Here is a 19,396-nt window from a genome sequence, read left to right as displayed (position 1 = left end):
ACCGAGGAAGTGTCCCAAATGCCACGCTCGGCTTGCGTCAAGCTTTGGTTCTGCCGCGAAGTTTGGAAGCCAGTTTGCCTCATGCTACACATACTTCCATCTCCATGTAGCAAGTGGAATCAGCTGGATTTGGTTCATTCAGGGCATCCTTCGTCGTTTTTTGGGTTTTTTTTGTTTGTTTGTTTGTTTTCTGACTCCAGGGCCATTGCCCTGAAGCTCTGTGCTGTGGTACCCGGGCCTAAGCAAACGGTCTACCAAACTTCTGATGATGCCACAGAGTGGAGGTGCTGAGGGACTTGGCGGTGGGTCAAGCAGACCTGGGTTCAAACCTTGACTTTGACCTTGGAAGTGACTTCACCCCGAGCCCCAGGTTTCTTTTCTGTTAAATGAAGGTGCATGGAAGGTTGTACCCGTGTCAGCTCAGGTTGGGCAGTGCTGCGTAAGAAAACATCCCAGGGGCGCCCGGGTGGCTCAGTTGGTTAAGCGGCTGACTCCGGATTTCGGCTCAGGTCACGATCTCACGGTTTGTGAGATCAAGCCCCGGGTTGGGCTCTGTGCCGACAGCGTGGCGCCTGCTTAGAATTCTCTCTCTCTCTCTGTCCCTCCCTCGCTCGCACGCTCGCGTGCATGCTCTCTCTCTCGAAATAAATAAGTAAACTTAAAAAAAAAAAAAAAAAAAAGAATGTTCCGGTCTTTAAAAGACGGAAAAGAAAACACCCTAAACTCTCAGCGACTGGCCACAAGCAACGCTCCCTTCTCACGCTCCTTTTCTGGGTTGTCTGTGTCGTGCCTCCAATATGGCTTCCACCTGGGGGGCGAGTGAGCAGCTCCCAGCTGGGATGTTGCTGGTCTCAGGGCAGAGGGAAAAGGGAAACGGGGAACGAGGTACTGGCTCTTAAAGCCGCCACGTGGAAGAGACACGTGTCACCGGTGCCCACATTTTACTGGCAAAAACGAGGCATATGGTAACTCCTCAGCCCCCGATTCTCCCACTGAGAGGGAAGGAGAATGTTTGGCGCCCAACGGCGAGGCGTGTTACAGTGGGGGCCTCATGGGGATAACGTGTCAAGTGCATCACACTGCCTGGCACACAGTGAGCGCTCAATTAACGGGGATCGTTCACTGCTACTGTGGTTATTAACCCATTTATCACTTATTTTGTTGAACGACGTGTGTAGGCATAAGGGTCTCAACCTCTGGTAACAGAGACACGGAGAAAAAGAGGCCCGCACTTATACGCATCTTTGTACCCTCCGTCTGTACTTAAAAAAAATTTTTTTTTAATGTTTATTTATTTTTGAGAGAGAGAGAGAGAGAGAGAGAGAGCAGGGGAGGGGCAGAGACAGAGAGGGAGGCACAGAATCCGAAGCAGGCTCCGGGTTCTGAGCTGTCAGCACAGAGCCCGACGCGGGGCTCGAACTCAGGAGCCGTGAGATCATGACTTGAGCTGAAGTCGGGCGCCCCGACTGACTGAGCCACCCACGCGCCCTCCCCCCCCCTTTTTTTAGTGTTTAGTTATTTTTGAGAGAGAGAGAGAGACAGAGTCTGAGGGGGGGAAGGGCAGAGAGAGACAGAGACACAGCCTCTGTCTCTACTTTAGCCAGTTAGGTGAGAAGAGGGAGGGACCCTGGCCCCCAGTATCCCAGAAGAAAAAATATTTCTGGTAAGTGTTAGAAACATGACCAGCAGTCTCTAAAATCCACTACCTACCTCGAGGAGCAAAGTTAAACGTATATATGTATACACACACACATTTTTCCGCGATAACGCACAGCGAATACGAAATATTTGTCAAGATGGAAGAGAAAGCTAAGAAAAAAATTGGGACCACTGAGAAAAGTCCCCAGTGTCAGGGTCAGTAACGATGTGCTCACCCAGTGAGCTCCCGACTTTTGCACCATGATGACGATGACAGTGACGGTGACCACAGCTGATGTCCTGGAACACTTGCAGTGGGCAGCCAGGGTGCTAAGTCCTTTTGAAAATCAGTTTCATTCCCTCAACAGCCCTACGCCGTAGAGTCTGTTATTTGAGGATGAAATGACTGAGGGACTAAGTCACTCGCCTCAGCTCACGTGACCGGTAGATGGGGGAGCTGGGATTTGAACCAGCTTCTTGTTCCTGAAGCTGTGCTCTTAGCCACTGTGGAGAGCCACCTCCGTGGAGAGCTTTGTAGAAAGACAGAGTCCCGGATGCGTCCTCAGGGAGGCTCGGGATGCGCCCAGGAAACTGGCCCGGCTGTGCCTGATTCAAGATGGCGGACGGCGGGGAGCCTTCTGACCCACCACGCGGCGGTCTTGGGTCCCAGGGCCCCGCGGAGGGTGAAATGCCAGATAACAGGTCTCTTTTCCCTCGACCCTAGGGAACTTTCTGTCCTCTCTGCATCTCACTCGCTTTAGCTTTTCCAGTTCTTTCCTCTTGTTTTCTTGAGACCAGCTTTTGCTGAGATAAAATTCACATTCAGGCCACCCATTGAAGGGGTTACGATTCAGTGGTTTTTAGTATGTTCACAGAATTGTGCCGTTGTCACCACAATGAACCTGAAAACACTGTCGCTGCCACAAGAAACCCTGTACCCGTTAAGGGTCACTCCTCGTTCCTCCCTCCCCCCAGCCCTGGGGGGCCAATAGTTGGTTTTCTGTGTCTACGAATTTCCCTATTCCTGACGTTTTGTATAAATGGGGCCATACACTATGTGGTCTTTTATGATTGGCTTCATTAACTTATCATCACGTTTTCAAGATTTCTCCATGTTGTAACACGTGTCAGTCAGTGCTCCATTCCTTTGTATCGCTAAGTAATATTCTGGTGTGTGGCCACCCCATATTTTACTTATCCATGGATAAGCAGGTGGACCTTTGTGTTGTTTCCACTCTGGGGCTATTATCTTTCTTCTTGGTTTATATATACACCTTTTTTTTTTTTAATGTTTATTTTTGAGAGAGAGAGAGAGAGACAGCATGACTGGGGAAGGGGCAGAGAGAGAGGGAGACAGAACGTGAAGCGGGCTCCAGGCTCTGAGCTGTCAGCACAGAGCCTGACGTGGGGCTCAGACCCATGAACTATGACATCATGACCTGAGCTGAAGTCAGACACTCAACCGACTGAGCCACCCAGGTGCCCCTCTGCTTGGTTTATAAAAAGAAGACGCCTTTCCAAGCCAATTTAATTTTCCTGTTAGCTTATTGAGTTTACTATTAATTTGCATTATTCATGTTGGCTTTTTAAAAAATAAAGTTTATTCATTTATTTTTAGAGAGAGGGAGGGAGAGAATCCCAAGCAGGCTCCAAGTTGTCAGCACAGAACCCAATGCTGGGCTTGAACTCACAAACCATGAGATCATGACCTGAGCCGAAATCTAGAGTTGGAAGCTTAACCAACGGAGCCACCCTGACGCTCCTATTTTGGCGTTTTTGATCTGAGGTCGGAATTAAGAGTCAGGCTGAAATTGGGACAGAGGATCAGAACTTGGAGGAGAAGGGTCAGAGGCAGCAGTGGACCGAGGAGGTCAGAATCCAGAAGCCAAATACGGCTGTGTGGTCCGTCAGATCCGGAGAACACTGGGCCGGACAGCCTGACATCAGAATTTGTGGGTCAGAAGTTAACGTTCAGGGACAGCGCTGTCTAACCTGGGGAGCCGAGATCATGAAAGTGAGGGGGGTCAGAGGTCAGGGGGATGGTCCAAAGTCAGAGAGTCAGAGGCTATGAAGGTGAGGGAAGAGGGAGTCGGCAGTCAGACACGGGTCAGAGGCCAGAGGGTGGAGAAAGTCAGAGGTAGAAAGTCGGCAGTCTTGATGGCAGGAGATTTCAGAGGTCAGGGGTTAGATACACGGGTCAGAAGTCAAGGCGATGGCAGGCAGCCGACTTGGTTTCAGGTCCGGCAGGGTTAGAAGTCAGATGGGAAAGGTGAGAGGTCTTGATGATGGGGAAGAGGGGCTCAGAGGTCAGGCTGAGCCCTCCTCCCCCCCCTCCCCCCCCCCCCCCCCCCCAAGGCTGGCAGAGCCCCCTGAGCAGACCCCCGTGGGGGCGCCGACGCGGCCCGGACGCAGGGGCTGCTGCGGGAGGTGCCCCCCACGCCTGCGCCGCTGGCCCCAGTTCTGGGGGGCGCCGGTGACCGCCTTCATGGGCAACGTGGTCAGTTACCTCCTCTTCCTGCTGCTCTTCGCCCACGTGCTGCTCGTCGACTTCCGGCCCGAGCCGCCCGCCGCCCCGGAGCTGCTGCTCTACTTCTGGGCCTTCACCCTGCTCTGCGAGGAGTTCCGCCAGGGCCTGGGCGGCGGCTGGGGCAGCCTGGCCACCGGGGGGCCCGGCCCGGGGCCCCGCCGGGCCCCGCTGCGCCACCGGCTGCACCTCTACCTCGCGGACGCCTGGAACCAGTGCGACCTGGTGGCCCTCACCTGCTTCCTCCTCGGCGTGGGCTGCCGGTGAGTGTCCCCGTGACCTTGGGCCGCGGGCCCTCCCCGCCGGGCTGGAGCCAGCTCCGCTTTTTCTTGAAAAGCAGGCAACCCCTTCTTGCTGGAAGGCACCCACCGCGGCAGCGCGGGCCCCCAGCAGTTTGCTCGCGTGCGGGAATCCGGCTTGAGGGACGTGGGGATCGGGGCAAGAACCGCACTGTGCTTGTTGCTGTTCTAGATCTGCGGGCTCTCGGGCTTTTCTCTAGTCCTCGAACCTGGCCCCCCAGCTGCAGCACCAGCTGGTGGACCGGAGTCCTCCCCCCAGACACCCGGCCGGGCGCGGACACCACCCTGGCCTCCTCCCCCCCCCTGTCCCCCTGCCCCCCCCCCCCCCGCGCCTCCCTCTATCGGGTCCCCTCTCCCTCCCGCCCCCTCGCCCCAGCCTCCTGGACGCCCCTCTTCCCTCCAGTCCATCTCCCGTGGGGCCCACAAGGGTCTTTCTACTCCCAGACCTGACCCGTGGCTGCCCAGCACCCCTGCACTTGGCACTGGGAGCCCTGGACGGTCCTGGCGCGCCCACCTCTCCCAGCCTGCGCCCCCATTTCTTCCTCTTTTCGTCATCCGGGCTCCGGCCCCTCCAAGCAGCTCGCAGTTCCTTCCTCACAGCCACAGGGGCTTTGACCTTGATCCTAAATATTTTCAATCTGTGCAATTACAAAATTGTAATCAGAATTTGACCAGGACAGATGAGTTCTTATCAAGGAAGTGTTTTCCAGTTTCTTCAAACTTTCTCGGTCAGTTTTATGTGCAGGGCAGTTAAACTAATTAATTTTCTTTTTCCTTTCTTTTTTTTTCTTCTCTCTTTCTTTCTTTCTTCTTTTTTTTAAATGTTTATTTATTTTTGAGAGCGGGAGAGAGAGAGCACGCACAAGCAGGGGAGGGAGACACAGAATCTGAAACGGGCTCCAGGCTCCAAGCTGTCAGCACAGAGCCAGAGGTGAGGCTTGAACTCAGGAACCCTGAGATCATGGCCTGAGCTGAAGTCGAGGCTTCACCGACTGAGCCACCCAAGCACTCCATATTGTTATTTTTATTTTCAGTTTCTGAAATTGCTTCAACTTCATGAATTATTATTTGGGTTAAGTCGTACCACAGATATTGGGCTCATCATTTGTGTTATTGTCTGTATCGAATTTTGCCCAAACCTAGGTTCTGGGTTTGTGAATTTTACTTTGTGGCTTTGATTCATTCGTGTCCAGTTTTCCTGGGTCAAATTTTATAGATTCACATTTATATTTAAGTTTTTTAAATTAAAAAAAATTATTTGAGAGAGAGAGAGAGAGAGAGGGCAAGTGCAAGAGTAGGGGGAGGGGCAGAGAAAGAGAGAATCTTAAGTAGGCTCCTCGCTCAGTGCAGAACCTGACTGGGGGTTTGATCCCATCACCCTCATGAGTTCAAGGCCCGCATCGGACTCTCTGCTGTCAGTGCAGTGCCCGCTTCGGATCCTCTGTCCCCTTGTCTCTCTCTGTCCCTCCCCCACCCTCCAAAAATGTATAAACATTAAAAGAAAAAAAAATTGTCAGGAATTCACCTCAAATATTTCTGTCGCCAAGACTGGGCCGTGTAATGTTAGTTCATTTCTTCCATGGTTTCCAGATCATACTGTGTGGTGCCCAGGGAAAGGGCAGGGGCATGTCAACACAGACTTGGGGACAAATTGTCGTGTCTTTGAGTCTCGCTGTTCCCCTTTCTCGAAACACTTTTCCCTCTTCTCCTTGGCCAAGCCAATGCCTCCGCTTCCTTTAGGCCTCAGTTTTGCTGCCTCCGACTCTGGAAGGCTTCCTTTATCCTTGCCAGACTCCGGGTCCCTCCCGTGTGCCTCCCTCCTGTCCTGTCCTGAGGTCACCCCAAATGGTGCTCTCAGTATGGCTTGTGCTGTCTTTCTCCTCACACAAGATTATAAACGCGACAGCATCTCCCAGCAACTTAAAATGTCTTTGAAATACAGTCTCTTATCAAAGAAATACCGAAAGATGTCCTCAGTGAACAGGATTAAACAAAAGAAAGGCACAGAACAGAAACCAACGTTATTCTTCAGTCTTTCCGAGAGTCCTCACTCTTCCATCCACGGTCGCCATCAAGAGTTTGGTGCACGTTCTGCCTGGTCTTTCTTTTGTTTTAATGTTGATTTATTGGGGTGCCTGGGTGGCTCAGTCGGTTGGGCGTCTGACTTCGGCTCAGGTCATGATCTCAGGTCATGATCAGGGGTTCGTGGGTCCGAACCCCACGTCAGGCTCTGTGCTGACAGCTCAGGGTCTGGAGCCTGCTTCGGATTCTGTGTCTCCCCCTCTCTCTGCCCCTCCCCCACTTGTGCTCTGTCTCTCTCTCTCTCTCTCTCTTTCAAAAATAAACATTAGGGGCGCCTGGGTGGCGCAGTCGGTTAAGCGTCCAACTTCAGCCAGGTCACGATCTCGCGGTCCGTGAGTTCGAGCCCCGCGTCAGGCTCTGGGCTGATGGCTCGGAGCCTGGAGCCTGTTTCCGATTCTGTGTCTCCCTCTCTCTCTGCCCCTCCCCCGTTCATGCTCTGTCTCTCTCTGTCCCAAAAATAAATAAAAAACGTTGGAAAAAAAATTAAAAAAAAAACCAAAAATAAACATTAAAAAAAAATACATGTTCGTTTATATTTGTTGATCTTTTACGTATGTGTATGGGTAGGTGCTCTCTGAACCCTTGTTATTGTTTTTATTTTTAAGTTTATTTATTTTATTTCTTTATTTTGAGAGAGAGAGTGCGGGAGGGGCAGAGAGAGAGAGAGAGAGAGAATCCCAAGGAGGCTCTACACTGTCAGCCGACTTGAACTCAGGATCCATGAGATCGCCACCTGAGCCAAAGCCAAGAGTCAGACGCTTAACCAACTAAGCCACTCAAGTGACCCTGTTTTTTGTTTTTTTTTTTAAATGTTTATTTTTGAAGGAGAGAGAGAGACAGAGTATGAGTGGGAGAGGGGCAGAGAGAGAAGGAGACACAGAATCCGAAGCGGGCTCCAGGCTCTGAGCTGTCAGCACAGAGCCCGATGTGGGGCTTGAACTCACAAACTGTGAGATCATGACCTGAGCCGAAGTCGGTCGCTCAACCAACTGAGCCACCCAGGCGCCCCTAAAGAATTTTTTTTAATCATTTATTTTTGAGAGAGAGAGTGGGGGAGGGGCAGAGAGAGAGGGGCGGGGAGACACAGAATCTGAAGAAGGCTCCAAGCTCCAGGCTGTCAGCACAGAGCCTAATGGGGGGCCCAAACCTACGAACCATGAGATCGTGACCTGAGCCCAAGTCGGATGCTTAACTGACTAAGCCACCCAGGTGCCCCTAAAGATTTTAAGTGATCACATCCGATAAGGGGCTCAAACTCACAACCCCAAGACCAAGAGTCCTATGCTCTACTGACTGAGCCAGCCAGGCACCACTAACTCTTGGATTTGTTCTCAATATCTTCCCACGGTCCGTAGCTTGTCTTTTCACTTTTGTATATTATTATTATTATTATTATTTTATTTTATTTTATTTTTTAAAGTAGGCTCCATACCCAACGTGGGGCTGGAACTTACGGCCATGAGATCAGAAGTTGGATGCCCTTATCGACTCAGCCAGCCAGGCACCTCACTTTTGTATATTATCCTTTTTTTTTTGTCATCATTATCTGTAAATTGCTTCCTTTCTCTGAATAGTTTCGCATTTTATTTATTTGTTTGTTTGTTTGTTTGTTTATTGGCACAAGTGAGCGAGGGGCAGAGAGGAGAGAATCCCAGGAAGGGCAGAGGGAGAGGAAGAGAGAGAGGGAAGCAGCGTTCGAATTTTTACCCGAATTGGGGCTCCAGCTCGCCCAAAGTGGAGCTCGAGCTCCCTCGATGTGGGACTTGAACTCACGAACCATGAGATCATGACGTGAGCCAAAGTCAGATGCTGAACAACTGAGCCACCCCGGCGCCCCTTGTATATTATCCTAAACATTTTTTTACTCTTTAAGTTTGCATGTTGAAATACCCCGAGACTTACAACAAATGCTGCAGCAACAGTACAGAGAATTCCTCCACACCTTTCACCGGGATCCCCAAGTGTTAACATCTTGCATTACCCAAACCAGGAAGTTCTTATTCAAATCCCTCCGTTGTCCCACTGATGTCCTTTTTCTGCTCCAGGAGCCAATCCAGTTCGCCAGTCCTTTGGCTCTTATGATCTTAACACCCTTGGACAGTGCAGACCAGTTACTGTGTACGATTTGGCTCTATTTGAGTTAGTCTCGGGTTCCCTCACGAGCGAATGTAGGCGATGCGTTTTTGGCAAACAGCGTTGCCCTTCACTGTCGGTCGTATTTATGTTACCTTTTGCTGCAAGGAAGTTTCACATGTCCAGGTTGTCAAATTAATCTGGCTTTTCCTTTAGTGTGATCTTATATATATCACTTGCATGAAAGGCTTCGCTGGTTATGTGACAGCTCATCCTCTGAAGCCCAGGAAGGAATTCTTCTATAGTTTTGTCAGATTTTATTTTATTTTAAAAAAATTTTTTTAATGTTTTATTTATTTTTGAGACCGAGAGAGACAGAGCATGAGCAGGGGAGGGGCAGAGAGAGAGGGAGACACAGAATCCGAAGCAGGCTCCGGGCTCCGAGCTGTCGCACAGAGCCCAACGCGGAGCTCAAACTCACGGACTGTGAGATCACGACCTGAGCTGAAGTCGGACGCTCAACCGACTGAGCCACCCAGGCGCCCCAGTTTTGTCAGATTTTAATGTGTTGCCTTTTACTCCGTTTTTAATCCATTCAGAGTTCAAGTACATGATGCTGCAAAATAGGGATGTGATTCTTTATTTCCCCCATAGGATTGCTAAGGTTACTGGCCTTTGACCTTCCTCTGTGAATTGTGTGTTCTCTTTAACCACTCTCCTGTTAGGTCGTTTGTCTTCTGCTTACTGGTCTGCTGGAACTCTCTAGTGGGCCTCTTATAGGCTGGACAGGTATTCCGGCGGTTTTCCCAACTTGATTGTTACAGGGACCTCCCAAATTCTTGCCAAGGCCGTGGATTACGAAGCCGTTTTTAAGGGTGTGCGGGCGCCCCGCGCGGCTCAGCTCGGCCCCGTGAAACCTGGGTGAACCCCCGGGGAATCGGAGGGTCCCGGCTGCGGCCCCTCCCGAAGCCTGGTGTTGGTGACCCCTGCCGCGTCTCCTCGCACCCAGGCTGACCCCCGGCCTGTATGACCTGGGCCGCACTGTCCTCTGCCTCGACTTCATGGTCTTCACGCTGCGGCTGCTGCACATCTTCACGGTCAACAAACAACTGGGGCCCAAGATAGTCATCGTGAACAAGATGGTGAGGGGGACGGGGCCCGGGGGCGGGTCCAGAGGAGGGAAGGGGCGGGGCAGGGAGGCTGGGAACCCGTGCACGGAGCAGAGTGGGGGTGGAGCTTCGGTCTCAGGGGGCGGGGCCAGACTGCGTCTCGTTTCCCGCCCCCCTCCCCCGCACAGATGAAGGACGTGTTCTTCTTCCTCTTCTTCCTCGGTGTGTGGCTGGTTGCCTACGGGGTGGCCACAGAGGGGCTCCTTAGGCCCCGGGATCGTGACCTCCCGAATATCCTGCGCCGTGTTTTCTACCGGCCCTACCTGCAGATCTTTGGGCAGATCCCCCAGGAGGACATGGATGGTATGGAGGATGAGAGGGCTTGACACCCTCCCTCGGGGCTCCCTACCAGTCCCCCTGTCTCTGGGTCTCTATACCCCTCTCTTTAAGTCTCTGCCTCGCTCTCCCTAGGTCTCTGAGTGGCCCCGTGCCCCCCGCTCCATCTCTATGGGATTCTGTCTCCCTCTCTCAGGGTCTCTGCTCCCCCACGCCCCCCTGAATTTCTGTTTTTCTTTGGTCTCTGTCTCCCTGGCCCCACCTCTGAGTGTCTCCCTTTACAGTGGCCCTCATGGAGCATGTCAACTGCTCGTCGGAGCAGGGCTTCTGGGCACGCCCACTGGGGGCCCAGGCAGGCTCCTGCGTCTCGCTTTATGCCAACTGGCTGGTGATTCTCCTCCTCATCATTTTCCTGCTCGTGGCCAACATCCTGCTGCTGAATTTGCTCATTGCCATGTTCAGGTGAGGCCTGAGTGTTCTCTGATCTGACCTCACCCAGCGTGACCCTTGATCGCAGCGTGACCCTCAATCCCAGCTTGACCCTGTCCCCAGCATGATTGGTGATTCCAGCCTAAGCAATTCTGTTTTTAGTCCTTGAATTCTGACTCGGATCTAATGCTGGCTTGGGGGGCACCTGGGTGGCTCAGTCAGTTAAGCGTCTCTTGATTTGGGTTCAGGTCTCCCGGTTCATGAGTTGGAGCCTCGCATCGGGCTCTGTGCTGATAGAGAGGAGCCTGCTTGGGATTCTCTCTCTCCCTCTCTCTTTGCCCCTTCCCCCCGACTCTCTCTCTCTCAAAGTAAATGAATAACCTTAAAAAAAACCAACAACAGTGAAATACCAGTTCATATCATACCAACTAACTCGGATGGCTATAATTTTGTTTTTAAGTTTATTTTGAGAGAGAGAGAGCACAAGCAGGGGAGGGGAAGAGAGAGAGAGGGAGAGAGAGAAGCCCAAGTAGGCTCTGCTCTGTCAGCTTGGAACCATGTGATCATGACCTGGGCTGAAACCAAGAGTCAGATGCTGAACCGACTGAGCCACCCAGGCGCCCCTCACTCTGGTTTTGGTTTGCGTTGCCCTAATGACCAACGATGGGTAGCATCTTTCCATGTGCTTATTGTCCATTGCACTTCTTCTTTGGAGAAATGTCTGTTCAGGTCTTTTGCCTGTTTATAAACTGGGTTGTCTTTCTGTTGTTGAGTTGTAGCAATTCTTTATATATTTTGGATGTAAACTCCTATCAGATATGTGATATGTAAATAATTTCTCCTTTTCTGTTGGTTGTCTTTTCCTGTTCTTGACAATCCCGTTTAATGCACAAAAGCTTTAAATTTTATTAATTGTACTATTGGTGTCATATCTAAGGACTCATCAGTAAATCCAAGGTCCTAAAGATTTACTCCTATGTTTTATAGTTTTAGCTCTTCTATTCAGGTTGTTGGTCTGTTTCAACTCGATTTTTGTACATGGTATGAGCTAGGGGTCCAACTTCATGCTTTTTGGCTTGCAGAAATCCAGTACTTCCAGCTCTGTGTTCAAGAGACTGTTTTTTCCCCATTGAGTGGACTTGTCACCCTTGTTAAAAATCATTTGGCCGGGGCGCCTGGGTGGCTCAGTCGGTTGAGCTTCCGACTTCGGCTCAGGTCATGACACAGAATCGGAAGCAGGCTCCAGGCTCTGAGCCGTCAGCACAGAGCCCCATGAGGGACTCAAACCCACGAACTGCGAGATCACGACCTGAGCCAAAGTTGGACGCCCGACTGACTGAGCCACCCAGGCGCCCCTCAACGTATCTCTTCTGAGGGGGAAGGGGACACAATTCAACTCCTAATGCTCATAGATGTATGGGTTTATTTCTGGACCCTTATTTCTATTCCATTGGTTGATATATCTATCTTATGCCAGTACAACCACACTGTTTTGATTGTGTAGGAAATTTTGAAATTAGGAAGTGTGAGTCTTTCAACTTTGTTCTTTTTCAAGATTCTTTTGGCTACTCAGGGTCTCTTGCAATTCCCTATTCATTTGTGGATCAGCTTTTATTTTTCTGCAGAAAAGGCTGTTGGAATTTTTGTATGAATTGTGTTGAATCTGTAGATTGCTTTGGATAGTATTGGGATGTTAACAATAGTAAGTTTTTGTATTCACGAACACAGGTTGTCTTTCCATGTATTTAGATGTTCTTTTAAATATCTTTTAGTATTGTTTTGTAATTTTCAGTGTAGAAGCCTTTTGCCTTGGTTAAATTTATTCCTAGGTGTTTTATTCTTTTAGATTCTATTATAAATGGAATTGCTTTCTAAATTTCCTTTTTGGATTGTTCATTGCAGGTGTATGGAAACACAGTTGATTTTTGGTTGGTGATCTTGTACCCTGCAACTTTGCTGAATTTGTTTGTTATTGTGATTCTCTGAGATTTTTTAGAAAATGTTTTATTTATTTATTTGTTTTTTTTGAGAGAGGGCAAGTGGGGGAGGGGCAGAGAGAGGAGGACAGAGGATCTGAAGCAGGCTTTGTGCTGGCCGCAGAGAGCCTGATGTGGGGCTCCAGCTCACGAACTGCGAGATCCTGTCTTGACCCAAAGTCTGACGCTAAACCAACTGAGCCAACTAGGTGCCCCTCTGAGATTTTTGATATATAGGATTATGTCATCTGTGACTAGAAATAGTTTTACTTCATTTCCAATTTGGATGCGTTTTATTTCTTTTTCTTGTTTAATTGCTCTGGCTGGTACTTTCAGTACAATGATGAATAGCATGGTGAGACTGGGCATCCTTGTCTTATTCCTTATTTTAGCAGGAAGTTTTCAGTCTTTCTTCATTGAATATTTTGTAGGCTTTAGGTTTTTCATAATTATCCTTTACTATGTTTTTTTTTTTTTTTTCAACGTTTTTTATTTATTTTTGGGACAGAGAGAAACAGAGCATGAACAGGGGAGGGGCAGAGAGAGAGGGAGACACAGAATCGGAAACAGGCTCCAGGCTCCGAGCCATCAGCCCAGAGCCTGACGCAGGGCTCGAACTCACGGACCGCGAGATCGTGACCTGGCTGAAGTCGGACGCTTAACCGACTGCGCCACCCAGGCGCCCCTATCCTTTACTATGTTGAGGAATTTTCCTTTCAGTCCTGTTCTAAGTCAAAAGGAAAAAAAAATTTTTTTTTTTTTTTTTTTATCACAAAAGGGTGTTGGATTTTGTCCTACGCCTTTTCTGTGTCTCTATGTCAGTTGAGATGATAATGTGAGATAATCATGGGTTTTTTGTTTTGTTTTGTTTTGTTTTGTTTTTGCTCTATGAGGGCGGTGTGTTGTATTGATTTTTGTATGTTGAACCACCTTTGTATTACTGGGATAAATCACTTGGTCATGGTGTATAATCCTTTTAATATGCTGCTGAATTCGGTTTGCTAGTATTTTGTTGAGGGTATTTGCATGTATATTCATAAAAAATATTTATCTGTAATTTTGTTTTCTTGTGATCTCTTTATCTGGGTAACCTCATTGGCCTCATAGAATGAGTCAGGAACTGTTCTCTCTTAATTTTTTTGGAGAATTTGAGAAGAATTGGTGTTAATGCTTGCTTTCTTTCTTTCTTTCTTTTTTTTTTGACTGGTAAAATTCACCCATGAAAACATCTGGGCCTGGGCTTTGTTGTTGTTGGGACATTTTTTGGTGAGTGATTCAATCTCTTTACTTATTATAGGTCTTTTGAGGTTTTCTGTTTCTTCTTGAGTCAGTTTTGGTGATTTGTGTGTTTCTAGGAATTTGTCCCATTTATTTCATTTAGGTTATCTAATTTGTTGGCATACAATTGTGACAGTGTTCTCTTATAATCCTTTTTATCTCTGTAAGGTCGGTAGTAATGCCCTCATTTTCATTCTGATTATAGCTATTTGTGTTCAGCTGACTTTTTTTTTTTTCTTTTTTCTTTTTTCTTTTTTTTTTATGAGAGAGAGAGGAAGAGGGAGAGAGAGGGAGAGGGAGAGAGAGGCAGGCTGAGAGAATCCCAGGCAGGCTCCACGCTCAGCATGGAGCCTGACACAGGGTTTGATCTCACGACTGTGAGCCCCTGTGAGCCGAAATCAAGAGTTGGACTGCTAATTCATGACACCATCCCAACTTGACTCCTGACATCTGACCCTTGGCCCTCCTCACCCAGCTTCTAAGTGCATCCTGTAATACCTCTGACTTTATTGATTCCAATATCTGCCTGGTGCCTTGGACTTCAAACATATTGTTCAACATCTAACGTTGGTCTCTTGCTCGCTTTGACCTCTGGTAACCCTTGACCTCTCGTCCCCGTAGCTACACCTTCGGCAAAGTACAGGGAAACAGCGACCTCTATTGGAAGGCGCAGCGCTACAGCCTCATCCGGGAATATCACTCTAGGCCTGCACTGGCCCCGCCCCTTATCGTCGTCTCGCACGTTCGCCTCCTCATCCGCCGACTACGCAGGCGCAGGGCCAGCTTGCCGTCCTCCCCGATCTTCGAACATTTTCGTGAGAGCGGGATTTGGTGAAAAACACAGGGGACGGGACCTGGAGAGAAAGAAGAGCATAGACAGGCGGGGGAAGGATACCCAGGTTCACTAGTGGGGCGGGTGTGCAATAATAGGGGGCGTGGCCTGGTAGGGCTCCCTCGGGATGTTTTGGGTAGGGAGGCGAGGTCGAGGACTCCATCCTTACTCCGCCCTCCAGGGGTCTACCTTTCGAAGGAAGCAGAGCGGAGGCTGTTGACATGGGAGTCGGTGCAGAAGGAGAATTTCCTGCTGGCACGCGCCCGGGACAAGCGCGAGAGCGACTCAGAGCGTCTGAAGCGCACTTCGCAAAAGTGAGGGCGGGGCGGACCGGGGACTGGGCTTCCTGCTTCGGGGGCGGATCTTGTGACTTGTGTCGAGTGGAACCCGGGGCTGGGCTAGAGAAGAGCGGTGCTCCAGGTGGAGCCTGCGCGGGACACGGTCCTGGAACTTTGGGGAGGAAGGCGGGCCTTGGGGGGGGGGGGGGGAGGGGGCTTTCCGGGGGCGGGGCTGGTGGGCTGGTGGTACTGGCCTGATGCCCTAGGTTGTCCCGGGTTGCAGGGTGGACACGGCGTTGAAGCAGTTGAGACAGATCCGCGAGTATGAGCAGCGTCTCAAAGGGTTGGAACGGGAGGTGAGGACTTCCCGGACGGGGCTGGGGGAGTATGGTCGGGGTGTGGGGTTTTGGTCTCGTTCCTTTACGTCCCTCCTGCTCCCAAGGTCCAGCACTGCAGCCGTGTCCTGGGCTGGGTGGCGGAAGCCCTGAGCCGCTCGGCATTGCTGCCCCCAGGGGGGCCACCGCCTCCAACCCCACCTGGGCCCAAAGGTCAGTGTTGTAGGGTACACCTGTGTCTACCCCTAGCCTCTGTCACCACCACCGTGCTTTCTGGGGCCTGTGTTCCTCGATGCCTGAGTGTTTTTCTCACTTTGCCGCCCTTCCTTTGGCCCTGGGTCATTCTCTCAGTCTCCTTTGGGCTTTTCGTCCTTCTTGCTCCTTTTTTTTTTTTTTTTTTTTTTTGCCACTTTTCCTTTTTTTTTCTGTCCTCTCCATCCCCACCATCTGTTCTCTCTTCTCTCTCCCCCCCAGACTGACCCCTGCTGGCAGACTTCAAGGAGTAGGCCCATAGGGCGTTTTTACTCCCCAAGTCCTAGCTGGTCTTGGACCCTTGCACCTCCTGGCCTTGTCCTGGAGGTGGGCCCCATGCTCATGGAGGACCACCAGGGCTGCTGTCAGGACCACCTCAGGGAGTGTCATCCGTTGGGACCACGGCAGGCCTGGTTCCCCACAGAACCAGTCCCAATCTAGAAGGATCGGCCTCTGGAACCCAGGCATTGACCTTCTGAAGGTCCTGCCACAGCCCACTGGGCAGAAGGCTGCAGGGTCCTTGGGATGCAGGGACCACAGATCCTACTTGTAGCTCCCCACACTGGGGAAATAAAGCCATTTGAGAGGAGTAGAGTCTGCTGCTTGATTCTTGGGGAAATGATGAGTGTGTACCATTTGCTGGGCCAGGGCCGGGTTTGGAGTCATTGAGAAGTTTGTCGTATTTTAGATAATTCCGGGTCTGTTCCCCCATCCCAGGCCCACTGTTGCTGTCTGACTTAGGCCCAGCATCTCTCTCTCTCTCTTTTAATGTTTATTTTTGAGAGAGAGAGAGTGCAAGCAGGGGAGAGGCAGATAGAGGATCTGAAGCGGGCTCTGTGCTGACAGCAGAGAGCCCATTGTGGGGGTTGAACTCACAAACCGTGAGGTCATGACCTGAGCCGAAATCGGACACTTAGCTGACTGAACCACCCAGGTGCCCCCAGGCCCAGCACATCTTGGCACTATTTTGTTGGTTTTCACTTTGGTGGGACAAAAACCCCCAACCATCTGCACCCCCTTAGTTTTTCCTTTCCAGTGGAAAAAGAACTCAGTGATAATAAGCAAATTATTTCCTGGAGAGGGGGTGGGTGGGTGCTGCATACATCTGCTTTGGCAAGAGGGGAACAGATGATGCAAATTTGAGAAGCTCACTGCAGAAACGTCTTTAAAGAGTCTAATTAGTGGGAAATTGCAGGCCACGCACACATGGAATTGAGGCAAATATGCGTCATTATACATGCAGTTTAACTAAACAACCCATAACAACCTAAACTGGTAATGACAAGACTGAACTGACAGCAGTTATTAAATAGCAAGAAAACCACCAACAACCATCGCGTCCAAAAATCAAAACCAAAACATCCTTCCTCCAAATTGGAAGAATTCCAACTATCTGCCACCTTCGGGTGCAGAATAGCTTTGAAATATTGCCAAGTGTTGTGTGGCAACTAGATTTCTCCAGAAGATGCTGAATTCTCACTAGCCCAAGTAGTAATAATATAAACGATGGTGGCAATATTAATACAGCACTGTTTGAAATTTTTAAATTTTCTAATTGCTTATTGCTGGTCTGCAGAAATACTGCTGATTTCTTTTGTTCATTGATGTATTCTATGACTTTGCTAAATTCACTAGTATAATTTTCCCAGGTTCTTTGGGATTTTCTTTTTTTCTTAATTTGTAAAAAAATTTAATTTTTTTAATGTTTATTTTAGAGAGGGAGAGAGAGAAAAAGCGAGTGAGCAGGGGAGGGGCAGAGAGAGAGGGAGACACAGAATCCGAAGCAGGCTCCAGGCTCTGAGCTGTCAGCACACAGCCCGATGGATGTGGGGCTCGAACTCACAAACCGGGAGATTATGACCTGAGTAGAAGTCAGACAAACGACTGAGCCACCAGACGCCCCCTATCCCCCCAAATTTTTTATTAGAGAGTGAGCACGAGCAGGGGAAGGGCACAGAGATTTTTTTTTCCAGTTTATTTATCCAGTTCCAGAAGTCTTCATCACTCCAAACAGGAACCTTGTACCCATGAAGAACTCCCCGCTCATTCTTTTCCCCAGCCCCCGGCAACCACCATTCTGCTATCGCTTAGATTTGCCTATCCTGGATATTTCATACAAATTGAATCAGAACATATGAGGTCCCCTGTGTTTGACTTGTTTCACTTAGCACAGTGTTTTCAAGGTTCATCGGTGTTGTATCAGAATTTCATGCCTTCCTGTGACTGAATCACATCCACGGTGTGGACATACCACTTTTGTCCATTCATCCGTTGATGGACATTTGGATGGTTTCTACTTTTTGACGATTGTGAATAATGCTGCTGTGAACGTTCACGTACAAGGTTTTGTTTTTGTTTTGTTTTTTGAACAGTGTCTTCAGTTCCTTTGGGTGTGTGCCTAGAGTGGAATTGCTGATATTTCTATGTTTAACTTTTTGGGGAACTGCCAAGCTGATTTTCACGGTGGCTACATTTCACATTCCCACCAGCCATGCCTGAGGTTCCGATTTCTTCAGATCCACACTGACACTTGGGACTTTCCATTTTCTTTGGTTATGGATATTCTGGTGGGTGTGAAGTGGTATCTCATTGTGGGCTTGATTTGCGTTCCCCTGATGATTAATGGCCTTGACCTTCTTCACCTGCGCTTGTCGGCCCTTTGTGCATCTTTGGAAGGAATGACTGTTAGCCATGAGCTCCACCACTTTCGAGGCGTTGCCTGCCACCCAATCACAGTTAACTAGGAATAGGTGGGTTTTAAATGAAGACAAAAAGGAGGCCCCGTGACCCAAGTCATCACCTGAGGACCATGTGGGCTCAGACATTTCGTAGTTTAGGAAAGACGAGCGGTTGGTCCTCAAGCCTCCAACAAGGATCAGCCTTTTGCGGCTCTTGTATAGCTCACAGGTGGAGATTTTGCTGAAGCTCCTTGGTCCATGTTCCCCAAGGAGAAAAAACTGAATTCAACTGATGAGGCACACTTGGGGGAAAGTGAGCTGAAGTGACTGTTGGGCAGGGGCCCTGGGGCCAGTTCAATGTGCTGTTATGGCTTCTACTAGTACAGGTTTCTCCGGTCCGTACTGTGAATGTCCTGTTGTCAGGGGATTCTCCCGTCCAGAGACTGGAGCACGTGCGGTCGTCTCCAGGGCGGTCTACAGAAATTGCAGGAATCCCAAAAGGAGAAAGGGGAATCCCGGCTTTCCTGTCCTCACGCCTGCCGCGGCCCTCAGGGAGGCCATTTCCCAGCACAACAGCGCCACCTGCTGACACAACCTCCCTGAACGCACCTTTTAGGAAAAGGCGGCTGTTCCCGCTTTGCTGTGAAACACTCCTTGAAAGAGGAGGCCCCGCCCCTGGAGGCGTTGTGACTCTCTAGCCTTACGTCTGCGTTCTGGGGTAGGTCAACTAACTGGTAGTATCCACTGGGGTGCGGCAGCCACCCAACCCCAAAGCCAACCCGGGAAGACAGACTGAAATTTATAGTTAAGGTATTGGACGAGACTTTCTCTTTTCTCTACCCTCCACAAGCATCTGGTATTATTGGAACGATTTCCTCAAAAATCAGTGCAGAATATATTTCGGACTACCTTCCTCGCGTTCTCCTGGTCCACACACCTTAGGTAGGCGGTTTGGTCCCTGAATGTGCGTGTTTCCGGAGAGGCTTCATCTCTTCCAGGCCGTCTCCTGGATAATGGCTGAGGCTGAAGGGGTGGGGGAGTTACAAAGACTTATTCTGAAAATTAAGGATTCTGGTTCCTGACCATTCTTGGGTCATCTTTCTGCTGGACGGCCTGGTGGTTCCAACCCTCTGGATGACAGCCTAGCCCAAAGCGGGCCAACTAGGGAGTTCAAACTAAATTCTGGTTTAGCCACCAGCATTTTCTTGTTGGCCTGACATGGCCCTAGATCAGAGGTTGGCAAACTACGGCCTGTTATCTCTGGCCCTTGAGCTAGG

At 49.8% G+C, this 19,396-nt stretch overlaps 1 protein-coding gene across 1 annotated transcript in view; it reads left to right on the top strand.

The window, feature by feature from the left end:
* TRPM4 (transient receptor potential cation channel subfamily M member 4) overlaps positions 1-18,809 on the top strand; it is a 42,231-nt gene extending 23,422 nt beyond the window's left edge. Inside the window, exons 17-26 of the mRNA XM_049622300.1 lie at positions 3,994-4,425; positions 9,626-9,758; positions 9,914-10,088; positions 10,346-10,523; positions 14,366-14,559; positions 14,758-14,890; positions 15,138-15,210; positions 15,297-15,416; positions 18,342-18,432; positions 18,736-18,809. Coding sequence (XP_049478257.1) covers positions 3,994-4,425; positions 9,626-9,758; positions 9,914-10,088; positions 10,346-10,523; positions 14,366-14,559; positions 14,758-14,890; positions 15,138-15,210; positions 15,297-15,416; positions 18,342-18,432; positions 18,736-18,809 — 1,603 coding nt within the window. The remainder of the gene's footprint in view (positions 1-3,993; positions 4,426-9,625; positions 9,759-9,913; positions 10,089-10,345; positions 10,524-14,365; positions 14,560-14,757; positions 14,891-15,137; positions 15,211-15,296; positions 15,417-18,341; positions 18,433-18,735) is intronic.
* The last annotated feature ends 587 nt before the right edge of the window (positions 18,810-19,396 follow it).

This window comes from Panthera uncia (assembly GCF_023721935.1).
Source record: "Panthera uncia isolate 11264 chromosome E2 unlocalized genomic scaffold, Puncia_PCG_1.0 HiC_scaffold_19, whole genome shotgun sequence".
In the NCBI taxonomy this organism is placed as follows: Eukaryota; Metazoa; Chordata; class Mammalia; order Carnivora; family Felidae; genus Panthera; species Panthera uncia.
The sequence above is the reverse complement of the archived record's forward strand: the minus strand, read 5'-3'. Positions and strand labels throughout refer to the sequence as shown.